This window comes from Aethalodelphis obliquidens, unplaced genomic scaffold (assembly GCF_003676395.1).
Source record: "Aethalodelphis obliquidens isolate GAN/ISIS:26980383/991018 unplaced genomic scaffold, ASM367639v1 scaffold11, whole genome shotgun sequence".
NCBI classification, from domain to species: Eukaryota; Metazoa; Chordata; class Mammalia; order Artiodactyla; family Delphinidae; genus Aethalodelphis; species Aethalodelphis obliquidens.
In genome coordinates, this window is record NW_020837955.1 from 29,313,603 (window position 1) to 29,328,555 (window position 14,953).

Below are 14,953 nucleotides of genomic sequence, written 5' to 3' on the forward strand. Positions count from 1 at the left end.
GTGGAAATGTGGGTTTTTTTCCATGGGACTCCAAGTTCCTAGAAAGTCGCTATTTCTCTAGGGAGCTGTCCTGGAGTGGGGAGGATGCAGCCATGTGGAGCCTGGGTATTTCTGCCGGTCAGCAGAGAAGGGGGAGGCCAGTGTGACTTTCCCAGCCCCAGTGTGAATGGTCCTATGGAAAACTCCAGCGTGCGGTTCACTGCTGATTCAGTCACGGGCCTTCAGGGCCGGACGGACTGTGCCAATCTCCTGCCCCTGCTGTGCTCCGAGCATGTTGAGTTTTTATTATTTCAGAGAAGAAGGAAACTCGCTGCCGGTCATCGCAGGGCGAAGCCTAGTTCTGATGCAGAGGGGGTTGCTTTCAGATGGAGACATGAGGTACCACCTTCACTCTCTCCCTTCCTCTCCGTCTTGTTCTTTGCCTTGGTATGTCAGGACTGCTGGGAATGCCCTCTTCTGAAATTCTGAAACCATGAATGAATCATCCCAAAAATATTTAGACAAAGCAGCTATGAAAACCAGAGCCCTAGTTCCGAATGAAGCAGCCCTGGGGAAATGTGTGCCTGGTGGTGTGTTTACTTTCATGCTGATGAATGTCTGCAAACAGACAGAGCTACTGGGAATCCTATTCACGGAGACACTTTAGAAAATAAATAGCGGGTTTGCAGTGCTTATATTCCCTTCCAAATATAGAAAGGTGTAATTCACGTTTCGAGCAGCCTGGGGGATCTGTAAGAAGATAAAACCTGTATTTATTCACTCTGGTGATGGGGAAAATTATACTTGTACCCAGAGTGGATTGTAAAAATTTTTTGTGCACTTTCTGAGGCTTTTCACTTCTTTGTATAGTAGGTACAGTATTTTTATCCTATAATGTTTTCTGGTATGTGTTACTGTAGACTCTTCAAGGAAGTCTTTCTATATAAATAACTATCAGAGCTTGGTGGTAACTCTTTGCCTCTTGATTTTGCTGAAATGACTGTGAAATCTGAGGTTCCAAATAATGGCTCTCGACCTGAGAAGTTAGGATAATCTAGGTCCTTCCTGATAATCAATGCTGGTATTATCTGTGTTCCTAGCAGAGATTTGAGCTTACCAAAATACATCTGGGAAATGAAGACAGTGGTCCTTGCACATATGAGGAAATACAACACCAACAAACATGAAGGATGGTTAGGAAGCACCGTAGTCAGCCAACCTGCTTGTGTAAATTAACCGCTCATTGTATTTGATGCACACTTGAATGCGCTTCCTATGTCAGTCTTTCCACCAGGCTTTTGTAGTTGTTGTGACCTTGCTTGTCCAGCCCTAACCAAGCACAGTGATTTCGTGGCCAGATTTGTTGTTTTAAAATCTGCAGCCAATTGTATATAACACATGAGCTTTTAAGAGGACTTGGACTTTTTACTTCACTGGTCTGGTTTATCACAGCCTTGCACTTAACAGCAGGTTCCAAAACCAGAATCCTGTGTTTCTCCTCAGTGTAGTAATCTTGGCCAATGTGTTCAGAATGTAAAAAGGTCAAGTTAAAGACTAAGTTTATCAGCACAAAATTAGCAAAGGGAGGGAACAGAACGGGGCCTGGCGAGGGTACAATGGGAAGTGATAGAATCTGGTGTTAAAAATACCCTGGCCAGCCTTTATTTGTTACATCTTTCCATACCTCTCATTTGTACTTTGCAGAACAAGTGGGGGTAATGATTATTAACATACTTTGTAAAGCATAAAACCCTTTTAAAAAATATTAATGAAACAACAAGGTCCTACTGTATAGCACAGGGAACTGTATTCAATACCCTTTGATGAAACCATAATGGAAAAGAATATGAAAAAGAATGTATATATATATATATATATGTGTGTGTGTGTGTGTGTGTGTGTAACTGAATCACTTTGCTGTACGGCAGAAATTAACACAGCATTGTAAATCAACTATACTTCAATAAAATAAATTTTAAAAATGAACAAGTGATACTTGTTCCTGGTGACTTAGGGACTATCTTAAGTGGTTCCTCCACCATTTGTACCGTTTGTCAGATTCAGGAGAAAGGCTGGTTTCCATTGATCTGGACTTGAACAAAGTGCGGGTGCCCACCTGTTGGGGTCTGTGTAACGGCAGTTCCCGCGTGTGCTAGCATCTTCTGCAGAAAAGGCCAGATGAACCCAGGACAACAAGAACAGCCACTTTTAGAAAATCTTGTCTTTGGGGGAGGATCGCCAGCTGAAGAAGTTTCTAATCTGGAGCCTTGACAGCTTCTTATCACCCTGTTCATTCCCACCCTGGTGCCCACCCCTGGAGAACCCGTGGTGCTGAGCTGTGGACCAGGCCACTGCCATCTCTCTGCAGTTGGCTGACTAATGAGCACCATCTCTTTGGAGCCCTTGAGGGCCTTGCTTCTGTCCAACAGCAGTTGTTTATCTGATGATCTGCTTGGCTCTGACCATTGATCTCCAAACAAACAGTAACTCTTTATGAGCTGCTAGCACTTCGGTCACAGAGCTCACCTCCCCCGACTGTGCTGATAGTGAGTTACAGGGCCACCAAGGCTGTGCTGGGGACTCACCCAAACACTGTGCAAACAAGGGAGAATCAGGATGGCATTGCTTGCAAAGTGGCATTTCCTGGAAGCCTTTTGGTTGTGCAGTTAGTTTCGGTTTAATGTTCAGCTCAGCTGTCACCTCGGGGAGACCTTGCAGGTTTCGTGGAGAGCCATAAATCCCACACATGACCCTAAATAGAACCACGCTGCTGCCCAGGGCCGCCTTCCACAGGCCGTGCTCCCCGAGGCATATCTCATTTGACTTTCTAGCCAAGAGCTAAGGGGCCCAAAGCCTGCAGCCATGTGGAGAGTGATGTTTGATAGGGTGGGATGAGCTGGTACTCTCTACCCTGCCCGGGAGGAAGAGGGACTAGCCCACAGGGACCTCTGCTTCCATGGGCTATGGAAGTAGCGAAGGGGCTTGAAACAGGAGTGGACACTGCAGTGAAAGGTGAGGGCCAAGCGGGCCCAGGCAGTGGGCACACAGGCTAGTGCTGAGGCCCTCAGGCTTCAGAGGATATGAGCGTCTCCAGGAAAATACCCAGGCCTGGCTCTGATCCCCTGGGTCTAGGGCGAGGCCTGGGAATCTGAATGTTAACAGAGAAACCCTGGAATAAGGGACTTGGTGTCAGACCTCAGAATAAACCTGGACACTACCCCTGCCTGGCTTTGTGATCTTGGACAAGCTAATATAATCTTTTTCTATGAGATATGGAGTTAATGTCTCACAAAGTTGTTGAAAAGATTACATGAGATAATATATGTAAAGCAGTAAGTGTTCAAAAAGTAGTACTTATTAGAACTTTATTTATTATTGTTGTTACTATTGACACGTAGAGGAAGAAGGCTAGGGAGAGGGGTAAAATTACAGTGGAAAACAGAGAAATGGGGTGTCCAGGGACGCCTTTCAACAACTCGCACAAAAAAGTATGAATCCAAAAAGTCCAAAAAGTAATTTTCAAAACAGGTCTTGAAATCCATTTGCAGCAAGTGATTTTTAACTATTAAATAATAATTTTTATTTTAATCTTTTGAGTAGTTAACTTATTCATAGATAGAAAAAGAGATATACCGTCAAAATTCTTTCTCCTTCCTGCCGTCCTGCTCTTGGCTCCAGAACACAGGTAACCACTTTTGATGCTATTTAATAAATAACATGAGTAATAATAATGATGTTTATTTATTCAGTACAACTTGCTACATGCTGCACACTGTTCTGAGTGCTTTGTGAATATTAACTTGTTTACCAGCTCTGAGGCAGATGCTATAATTTTGTCCTTTTTACAAATGAGGAAACTGAAGCCCAGAGAGGTTAATACGTAACTTGCCCACGACCGCTCAGCTATGTGGTGGAGCAGGGTTTCAAACCCAGGCAGTCCCGCCCGGAAATCCGTGGATTTATCCATTATATCATCCTGCAAGGGTCTGTTTATGCAAATACAAGCAAGATACGAATTTTTCCTGACACGTAGCGTAGCGCACTGGTCTCATTGTTTTGCCCCTTTGTTTTGTTCCACCCTTAACACTGCTTATTGGAAATCATCCCACATCAGGATAGGGAGAGCTTCCTCATTATTTTAACAATAACTATGTGGTTTAGATTCAAGACCCTGCCTTTTACAGTCCACCCAGGAAGTAGAAGCCGAATTAGATCTTGATACTTGCCCTGCTGGTTATTATGGGAGTGAGTGGCTAACTGAATAAACTTAGGTCTGCCTACCAGATCTTTTCATTGAGGCCTGCTATTAGGGTTCAAACCTGGACATGGGAACCCCAGGGGGAAAAAATGGAAGAGAACTTGTCAGTCCAAAAGTGTTTCCAAATAGTATTGGGTGTCACATACAAAAGAAAGACTCAAGCAAAGCGATTGCCCTGTGTTCCTGCGGAATCAGCTACTGGGGCTCCCTAACGTACGCCCCTCTCAGGAATCAGCCCCCTTCCTATATGTGAGGCTGTACTTAATTCATGTCTCTGCAGCACCCTGGCAACAGCAGCTGGCAAAGTGGAAGAGATGGCACTGCTCCCACAAGAGGGAAACTGGGGTGAAAGGGAGATAGATAATCCCCAGGAGAAGGGACCCCAAAGCCTCACAACTAGTAGGTGGTAGACTCTAGTCTCTTGGCCTCTTTTACTTGCGGAATCTATCCATAGGCAATAGACTTTAGTCCACCTGGTTTCTTCCTGGCTCCTTTCCCCTAGTGACTTCTCGACAATCATTTCTTCCTCTTATTTGTCTCTCGTTACATGCTTTAAGCTCATCATCAGGGTTTGCTTCCCCAGACTTAAGCTACAGATGGAGTTTTCCCAAAGCCAGTGCCTCTTAGGAAGATGAGCGCAATGGGATCAAGTTGCTAATCACTCTCTGATACACATCTTCGGTGTGGGAAGACCTGGGTTTAACAAAAAGCTATTTGAGTTAGAAGGAAAAATTAATATGGACTGACTCAAATCCAGAAAGAAGAAGCAGATATTAAGTTCATTTTGAAAAATGAGAATTCAGTTTAGGGGAAGGATAAGAAAGGGAAATTGTCCTTATCTCCCTTGAGATATTTACTGGGGAATCACATAAGAATCACATTTCATATTCATTTTTAAGGTACTTTTTATAACCATGGAAAGTGTTTTCTTTAAAGTGTGTATATCTTTATATACACACTTTTGTGTTCCTTTTTTTTAAGCAGTTAGTTTTCCAAATTCTATTCTGATAGAAACAGAGTTCTTTTCTTTTTCGTGTAACTTATATCTGAGCCTGTTTTTCTTATAAAAAATGCTCACTGGTGTAGTTTGGCTTATGGCAGCCTAAAAAAATCACAGCTTGTTTATAATTTGGATATCATTGTACAGTTTGTTTTAAAATAATCTGTATTGCAGAAGACAGAAGTGGAATTTTCTCTCATAAAGGGCATAAACTTGACCTCCAGCCCACCAGACATAATGCTCCTCTTGTTAGGGTCTTCAAGTGGGCTTAAATTAGCTAAAGTCCTCTCAGGAGCCAATGAGAAAATGCAGATGAGAATTTTATCAAGATCCCAGCCCATAATAAACCCTGACAAACGCTAATTGTTGTTATTATTACCTATAAAAAGGGTGTGATTATGCCCCCTCCACCTACCTCAGAGATGTCAGTTGAAGACCGACATCTTTCTGACTTACTTCACTCTGTATGACAGACTCTAGGTCCATCCACCTTACTACAAATAACTCAATATCGTTTCTTTTTATGGCTGAGTAATATTCCATTGTATATATGTGCCACATCTTCTTTATCCATTCATCTGTCGATGGACACTTAGGTTGCTTCCACGTCCTGGCTATTGTAAATAGAGCTGCAATGAACGTTGTGGTACATGACTCTTTTTGAATTATGGTTTTGTCAGGGTATGTGCCCAGTAGTGGGATTGCTGGGTCGTATGGTAGTTCTATTTTTAGTTTTTTAAGGAACTTCCATACTGTTCTCCATAGTGGCTGTATCAATTTACATTCCCACCAACAGTGCAAGAGGGTTCCCTTTTCTCCACACCCTCTCCAGCATTTATTGTTTCTAGATTTTTTGATGATGGCCATTCTGACCGGTGTGAGGTGATACCTCATTGTAGTTTTGATTTGCATTTCTCTAATGAGTAATGATGTTGAGCATTCTTTCATGTGTTTGTTGGCAGTCTGTATATCTTCTTTGGAGAAATGTCTATTTAGGTCTTCTGCCCATATTTGGATTAGGTTGTTTGTTTTGTTGATATTGAGCTGCTTGTAAATTTTGGAGATTAATCCTTTGTCAGTTGCTTCAGTTGCAAATATTTTCTCCCATTCTGAGGGTTGTCTTTTGGTCTTGTTTATGGTTTCCTTTGCTGTGCAAAAGCTTTGAAGTTTCGTTAGGTCCCATTTGTTTATTTTTATTTCTATTTCTCTAGGAGGTGGGTCAAAAAGGATCTTGCTGTGATTCATGTCATAGAATGTTCCGCCTATGTTTTGAGAGGGGAGACTTTAGAAGGTAGGAGACCAGACTGAGGGCATTTCTCTTTTAGAAATAAAATGATACGACGGAAGAAATTTGACCCTATAAAAGTGGAGGATAAAGTCATGTTGAGGTTGAAAACAGCAATATGGAATCTGAAGTTTCGACTTAACATAGCTAACTTGTAATCTGGACCAAAGTAGGAGGAGAAAGGGGAAAGACCACATCCTTTCAGAGATTCTGAGAAACTCAGGTAACATTCAATGAAAACTCAGAGTGAAATACCCTTGAGCCACATCCATCAGGGAACAAGCTCAGTTTTCACTTTCACTTTACTTCTTCCAACTTTTGATGGAGCTTTGGGAGGATGGTGGACAAATCATTCTAACAGATACTCAAGAGCATAAGGCTCTGGAACGCTGACGTGAAGGAGGAGGCCTGGGTGATGGTCCCACCTTGCCGATCACTAGCTGGGTGACCTTGGACAACCCCCTGCCTCTCTGCGGACCCCAGTTTTCATGTCTGCAAAATGAGCAAATAAAACCTGATTCATTCATTCATATGACAGTTTTTAACTTCATTGCCCGACTAAAACCTCTCATACGGTATTTAGTAGAAGTGGCAAGAGTGGACATATTTGACTGGTTCCTGATTGTAGGGCAGGAAGCATTCAGCCTTTCATCATGAAGTATGTCGATGAAAATTCAATTAACTATCACGTCAGGAAGAAAACGGGAATTTTATTGGAGCCAAACCGAGGGTTATAACCCGGGAAGCATATTCTCAGAAAGCTCTGAGAACTGTTCCACCTGTTAGAAGTCAAAGGCACAGTCATCTTCATTTTCGCGATATAGGCTCGTCCATCAAAATGACATACTGATGTTTCACATAAAGTTCACCGAAGTTACATAGTCCAGATAAGCATATACAAAGCCAGCAGCAAGTCACCCACGACCCCCTACGGAACTGGGAAAGAATGCTATTTTAAGAAGTTACATTGCGGGCTTCCCTGGTGGTGCAGTGGTTGAGAGTCCGCCTGCCGATGCAGGGGACGCGGGTTCGTGCCCCGGTCCGGGAAGATCCCACATGCCGTGGAGCGGCTGGGCCCGTGAGCCATGGCCGCTGAGCCTGCGCGTCCGGAGCCTGTGCTCCGCAAACGGGAAAGACCACAACAGTGAGAGGCCCGCATACCACAAAAAAAAAATAAATAAAATAAAGAAGTTACATTGCTAGTATCTGAAGAAAGAAGAAATATTGATCTTTACAGTTGAGCGGGCACTCCTGTCTTTGAGGAGTTCTGGTTAACGTGGAGTGCAGAGGTAAACTGCCCATTAGGGATGGAGGGAGGAGGCCCAGACAAACACAGAGAATTTTATGTTTAATTTTTTCTTGTTCCACCTTAAAATATAAATTTTATTTCATCAAGTATGATATTAGCACTGGGTTTTTCATAGATGCCCTTTGCAGGCTGAGTTAGTTCCACTGTAATCCCAGTTTAGTGAGCATTTTTATCATAGCAGGGTGTTGGATTTTGTCAAATGCTTTTTTGCACCAATTGAGTTGATCATGTGGTTTTTGTCCTCTATTCTGTTCATACAATGGGTTACGTTGGTTGATTTTTGGATGTTAAACCAACCTTGTGTTCCTGGGATCAAGCACACTTGGTCATGGTGTATCACCCTATTTATAGATTGCTGGCTTGGCTGGCTGAGAGTTCATCAAGGATGTTTGCATCTGTATTTATTAGGGCTATTGGTCTGTAGTTTATAACAAATATTTATTGAGCAACTCATATGCCAGGCGTTGTTCTAGGTGTTGGGGATTCTGCAGTTTTTCAAAAGAGATAAAAAAATCTCTTCTGTCATGGAGCTTACATTCAGACGGTCGACTAGCAGTGCAGCTCCCCACTGACATTTGTCATTTTTTTCCTCTAGCCTGTCAACGGTGCCCCAGATTCCAGTCTCAGTGCCTGTGTGCCTGACTCTTAGCAAACTGGACGGTCAGTGTCTGGAGATCGGAAGGGGCCTACTTTCTTGTTTAAGTTGCTGTTCCTTTTTTCCCCTTTTAATGTAAATGTTAATTAAATTATGACATCTACATAGAGAAGTGCACACACTTATGTACCCTTTGGTGTATGGGTTCTTTCACTCAGCGTTACCTGAGATGCATCCATGTGGCTCTGTGTTGTCATGGTTTGTTCACTCTCATTATTATAGGCATATATTTTATTGTGCTCACTTCACTGTGCATCACAGATAATGTGTTTTCTTACAAGTTGAAGGCTTGTGACAACCTTGTGTTGTCAGATGATGGTCAGCATTTTTTAGCAATGAAGTATTTTTTGATAAAGATACACCTACATTGTTTTCTTAGACATATTACACACTTAATAGACTACAGTATGGTTTAAACATAACTTTTATAGGCGCTGGGAAACCAGAAAGATCATCTGACTTGCTTTATTGGGATATTTGCTTATTGCAGTGGTCTGGACCGAACCCACTATATCTCTGAGGTCTGCCTGTCTATAGTATTGCATTGCTTGAATATTCCACAATTTATCCATTCTACTGTAAATGGACATTTGGATTATTTCCTGTTTCGGGCTGTTTAAATAGTACTGCTGTGCACATGTGTGGCTCTGTCGTTAGGTAAACGTCTGCTCTCCTTTGAGCTATATACCCAGGAGTGGAATAGCTCTGTCATAGGATATATTTAAGTTCAGTTTCAGTAGGTTCTGCCAGTTTTCCACAGAGGGATGTACAAAGGGGGCTCCCGCAGTAACATATGATAATTCCAGGTGCCGAACGTGGTCACCAAGACAATGAAGCCATTCTGAGGAATGTATTGGTATTGCATTATGATTTCAGTTTGCATTTCTGTAGCATCTAATGAAATTAAGCAGGAGATCCTGTTTATTTTAAACATGACAGTTAAACAGAACCAACTGTCCACCGCAGCTCCATTTCTTTTTCTCAGACATTGCAGCATTCTTGGGTACCCCTTTGATGCTAGTAGTAAAAACAAGAGGTCATTCCTGTCCAAACGTCTTCCACAGCCCCTGACTGGCTTTGTATTTCCCCAGTAAGAAGAAGAAAAATGACTCAGGGAAATCGGCCAAGAACCCCCGGGACCGAGTGCCTACGTATCAGTATAACATGAATTTTGAGAAGGTGGGCAAATGCATCATCATAAACAACAAGAACTTCGACAGAGTGACAGGTGGGTGCTGTGGGCATGGGCTAGCCTCTGCCGTTCCCTTCCAGTTTCTTCAGCTTGCATTCAGACTTGTATCAGATGTTCATCAGGGAGACACTGTGCCCACTTCCTGTGGCAGACAGCCCCTCCGCAGGTGGTACTCGAGTGTCCAGGAAAGAGGGATGCGGGGAAGCTGGGAACTTGCAGTCTGAGAGTCCCATCATGTGCATTAGCGGATGTAATATTTGGACCACATGTGGGATCTGGCTGAGGATCAAGGCGGGCTGTTTGGGCTGACTGGGCCTGAGAGTCGCCGTGACGAGGCTCACCTTTTGTGGGTGGGCTGAGTTACCCTCTCCGTTGAGTTTGCTTCTTATTTCAGTCGCTCATCTAAATCGTGACCTTGGCAGCATTTACGCCGGAGCGCCTGGCCTGATGGTGCCAGCACGTGGCACTCATCGTGGACTCGGTGCTTGATTCCCACAGGAATGGGTGTCCGCAACGGAACAGACAAAGATGCTGAGGCTCTTTTCAAGTGCTTCCGAAGCCTGGGTTTCGACGTGACCGTCTATAATGACTGCTCTTGTGCCAGGATGCAAGATCTGCTGAAAAAAGGTGCATCCTGCCCTTCCTCCTTCAGTCTTCTTCCTTCTTCCCGCCTGGTCTGGGGAAGACACCTTCACACGCAGGAGGGAAATGTCTCAGCGTGGGAAGCCCTTCCTTCCTCTGGGTGACTCCATACCTGTCTCTGGGGCACCTATCTCTCTGGAAACTTAGATCTCCCCCTAAAATGTGAAAGCAGCTTACATCACAGCAAGAGAAATAGGTTCTGTATCTACAGAATGGTCTCAATTTCAAACCGCCAATTCCATGTTCACAAAATTATTTCTTTAGATCTTTAACACAACCCCTGCGTGTTGGCCAACAATATTATCTTGCCCGTTTCATGAATATAGGGACAGAGCTTTAGAGAGGATAAAGGCCATACTGAAGGCATAGTTAGTAGGGGCAGAACCAAACCTCAAGCCTTGGTCTTCCGATTCCAGAACAATTATGTTTTCTATTACATCACACCATCTAGTGGAAGCCACCTAGGATATTCTCGCATTTAGGGCAAATGATTGAAAGTAATGCCCTCCCGGCTCATTAGATGGTGACCCATGGGCAGAGGGTAGGCACACAATTCCAATCAGTGCTGCTTTTCTCAGCTGTGCAGCTAAACAAGAAAAAGACACCCCCCCCCCATAACACTCTCTCTTAAGTACCGTCTCTTATATTTTTAAAAACTAGTCATCTTTTCCTTATTTCTTCGAACAGGAATCTTAAGAGCCCACCTTCTGTACCCTAGTAGGCCACATGGTAGAGCAGACTGGAAGTCAAGAGTACAAATGTGGGGTCTAGTCCAAGTTCTAGCAGCTGGGCGAGCTAGACGAGGCATCTGTGCCTTCTCGGTGTTTTACTTTCCTGAAATGCAGATCATGATACCATCTCCTCCTGCTTCTTGGGGCCGCAGTCAGCATTAGCTGAGGGAAAGTTTGTGAATGTGATTTGAGAAGGGTAATGGCCTCTACAGATGTAAGGGCTTGTCCCAGTTGTAGTTTCTGTCCTTATGAAAAGGGAGTTATTTCACCCGTGTCCAGGGCATGTCAGGATCACAGAATTCCCATTTACTGTCCTGTCAAAGTAGCAACATGGTGATTTTTCTTGACAGGACAAAGTTCTAGGACCTCTCCGAGATTCCATTTTTTTACCAGTGAAATAAAGATAAACGAGGCCTACTTCAAGCGGCTCTTGTAGGGATTAAATAAGATAACTACGGCAAAGTACCTAGATCACTGTCTGCCCGCAGTAGGTGCTCAAGAAATTCTTTACTACTTTTTTCTTTTTTTTTTGGCCACACCGCACAGCTTGTGGGATTTTAACTACCCAACCAGGGATCGAACCCGGGCCCTTGGCAGTGAGAGAGTGGAGTCCTAACCACTGGGCCACCAGGGAATTACGAAATTCTAAATCTTCTTCTTCCCTCATCATTGATGAAGAGAAGAGAAGAAGAAAGGATAGGTTATAGTAATTAGTTAGTTAGCTAGCTAGTTAGTTAGAACCCCAGAACCTTAGATGAAATCAAGCTGAGCCATTACATAATTTATGGTTCCTCTCCTCAGTCTCCTAAATTGACAGCCAACCTAGCATTTTCTTTCTTTCTTTCTTTTTTTTTTTTTTTGTAATCTTATTTTTTACTTTTTAAATTGTGGTAAACGACACATAACATAAAACCATCTTAACGACTTTTACGTGTACAGTTCAGTGGCAGTGAGTACCTTCCCATTGTTCGGCAGCCGTCACCACCCGTCTCCAGAAGAACTCTTTTCATCTTGCATAACTGAAACTCTGTCCCCATGACACACTAACGCCGCATTTCCCCATCCCCGCAACCCCTGGCAACCACCGTTCTGTTTTCTGCCTCCGTGAACCTGATTACTCTAGGAGCCTCATACACATGGAATCGTAGAGTATTTTTCCTTTAGCAAGTGGCTTCTTTCACTTAGTGTGTTTTATTTTCTTTAACAAATACTTGCCCAATACTCTTGTGGTCTGCTTTACAAATATCAACTCATTTAATGGGTACTGTTGTCTCCATTTTACAGACAAGGAAACCAAGGCACAAAATGGTTAAGTAACTCACCCAGTGTCACAGACCTAACAAAGGCCACACCCTTCAGCAACCCCATATGCTGTCTCCCAGCTGCTGCCTGAAGCCCTCCTACCCTTGGGGTTCTCTTCCTCATGAGAATTCTAGAGAATTCTAGAATTCTCCCCCTCTCTAACTTCTCTCCAGTGTGCTCTCCAGGGGTGCTTCTCCACTATCTGCCCGTCCCTCTCTGTCCAGTAACAGCTGCCAGGCTGGAAGGGAATACTACCTCTGAGGTCCCACAGGACATAGGTTTTAACTTTTCAATGTTTAAATCGCTTGCAGCTTCTGAAGAGGACCACAGAAATTCAGCCTGCTTTGCCTGCATCTTATTAAGCCACGGAGAAGAAAATTTAATTTATGGAACAGACGGCAAGACAGCAATAAAGGACTTGACAGCCCATTTTAGGGGGGATCGATGCAAAACCCTGCTAGAGAAACCCAAACTCTTCTTCATTCAGGTAATCCCTTTCCAAAGTCCATAGAAACGGCAAAAGATTACACAATGGCTTGGATTGTGTCATTTTTTACAAATCTACATGCTGTTTCTATTGGGGTATGCAAATTTGGGTTGTATTTTTCTACCTCTAAATCCTCGCCATCTGCATTTAGATCGCATTGGATCACAAATTATGAGAGTTTAAGACGTTGCAATATTTTTATTTGCTCTGCTTACTGATTTGACACATTATCAAATTATCTTGAAGACTGTTGCATTGCTAGTACATGCCAAGCGTAGACAACACTGGGACACGGCAGTGAACAGCACACGTGTTTCTGTTGCTTCACGGAGTGATCTCTGCTTTGATATTTAGGCTTGCCGGGGGACAGAGCTTGATGATGGGATCCAGGCCGACTCGGGGCCTATCAGTGACACAGATGCTAGTCCCCGATATAAGATCCCAGTTGAAGCCGACTTTCTCTTCGCCTATTCCACAGTTCCAGGTATCACGTCCATTGTCTGCTAACCAGACCATGCCATCCGGCCCACCGTCGAAATGAAGGCTTGCAGCTATGTCAGTTTCTTACTGCCATAGAAATAAATTGCTACAAACATAGTGGCTTAACACACACAAATGTATTACCTTACAGTTCCAGAGGTCGGAATTCCAAAATGGGTTGGCAGGGGTACAGTTCCTTCTGGAGACTGTAGAGGGGAAAATCCACGTCCTTGCTTTCCCAGCATGTTAGAACCACCTGCATTCCTTGGCCCGTGGCCTCCTTCCTCCAGCTTCAAAACCGGCAACCTCCCATCTCTGACCCTCCCTCCACCCTTACACCGCTCTTTCTGACCACAGCTGGGAAGGGTTCCCCTCTTTTAAGGACTCCTGTGATTAGATTAGTCCCACCTGGATAATCCAGAATAATTTCCCCATCTTGTTTCCTTGACCTCAATCACATCTGCAAAGCTCTTTTTTGCCATGTCTGGTAACATAGTCACAGGCCCTGGAGTTAGGGCATGAACATCCCTGGGCGCCATTATTCTGGGGGCCATTATTCTGCCTACCACAGGGACGTAGTCACTTTTCTCTCCAAAGAAGGCTGAATTCTCTCATTTATGATTATTATTATCATTGTTGGGAATTATAAGAACAAACATTTCTGTGGCACTTTACAATTTACCGAGTGTTGTTCATGTCTTTTACCTCAATCATCCCTGAAATAATTGCGTAGGTAGTTAGGAAAGGTGTTACATCTGTCCTAATTTTACAGATAGAAGAAAAAATTGAGCTTGGGTGAGTTTAGGTGACCTGCCCAAGGTCATATAGAGATTTTGGTAATGTAATAGAGTTAGAGCTCAGGCCAGGATTCTTTTATATGGCAGCCTGTTAAGAGACACCAGAAATGCCTGTAGCAAGCAAGCCACCTTAGGATTAACCAAGCCCCAGGTCTGCCTGAGTGAGTTCAGTGAACTTCCTTTGTTTGGGGTAAAAACCATCACTAAGTTAGAATTCTCCCACCTGTAGTAGTAGTTTGTCAAGTGCTTGATACAGAGGTACTTACTGGTTACAGTAAATAGGCCACTGGGTTTGGAAAACCAGTCTGGCGGGATCTACAGATGGGGTTTTGTGAGAATGATAACGTCACAAGTTTTAAGGATTGTGCGTGGAAGAAAGAAATCTGGTCTCCTGCCCGTGAGAGGGAGACGGAGTCACGGCAACATGTGCCTGTGTGAACCAACCTGTTACTCAGGTCGGAGGTGCTCTGAGCCAGGTCTAGCAGAACTAAAGGAAGAAGGGTGAACTCTAGGGAGGCAGGTGAGAGAGGCTTCTGGAAAAAAGAGCTGCTGTAACTGGGTCTTGAGAAACCAAACTGCAGGAGGAAGGGAGAGAGGGCTCACCAGACAGAGTGCCCAGGGGCAGGTGGCTCAGTGCGTTGGTAAAACTCAAAAGGCTGGACCACAGGGGCTGTCAGTCTGCTCCGGCTGTGCTAACATAAGACCACAGACTGGGGGGCAGAAATTCATTTCTTACAGTTCTGGAAGTTGAGATCAAGGTGCCGGGCATTGTGTCTTCTGATGAGAGCTCTCACCTTGGCTTGTAGACCGCTGCCTTTTCACTCCCACGGCACAGA

General features: G+C 43.9%; 1 protein-coding gene across 1 annotated transcript in view; it reads left to right on the forward strand.

The window, feature by feature from the left end:
• The window catches only part of CASP7 (caspase 7), a 31,224-nt gene that overhangs the window by 14,312 nt on the left and 1,959 nt on the right, over positions 1–14,953 (forward strand). The window contains exons 3-6 of the mRNA XM_027112651.1: positions 9,578–9,714; positions 10,177–10,305; positions 12,665–12,840; positions 13,195–13,324. Coding sequence (XP_026968452.1) covers positions 9,578–9,714; positions 10,177–10,305; positions 12,665–12,840; positions 13,195–13,324 — 572 coding nt within the window. The remainder of the gene's footprint in view (positions 1–9,577; positions 9,715–10,176; positions 10,306–12,664; positions 12,841–13,194; positions 13,325–14,953) is intronic.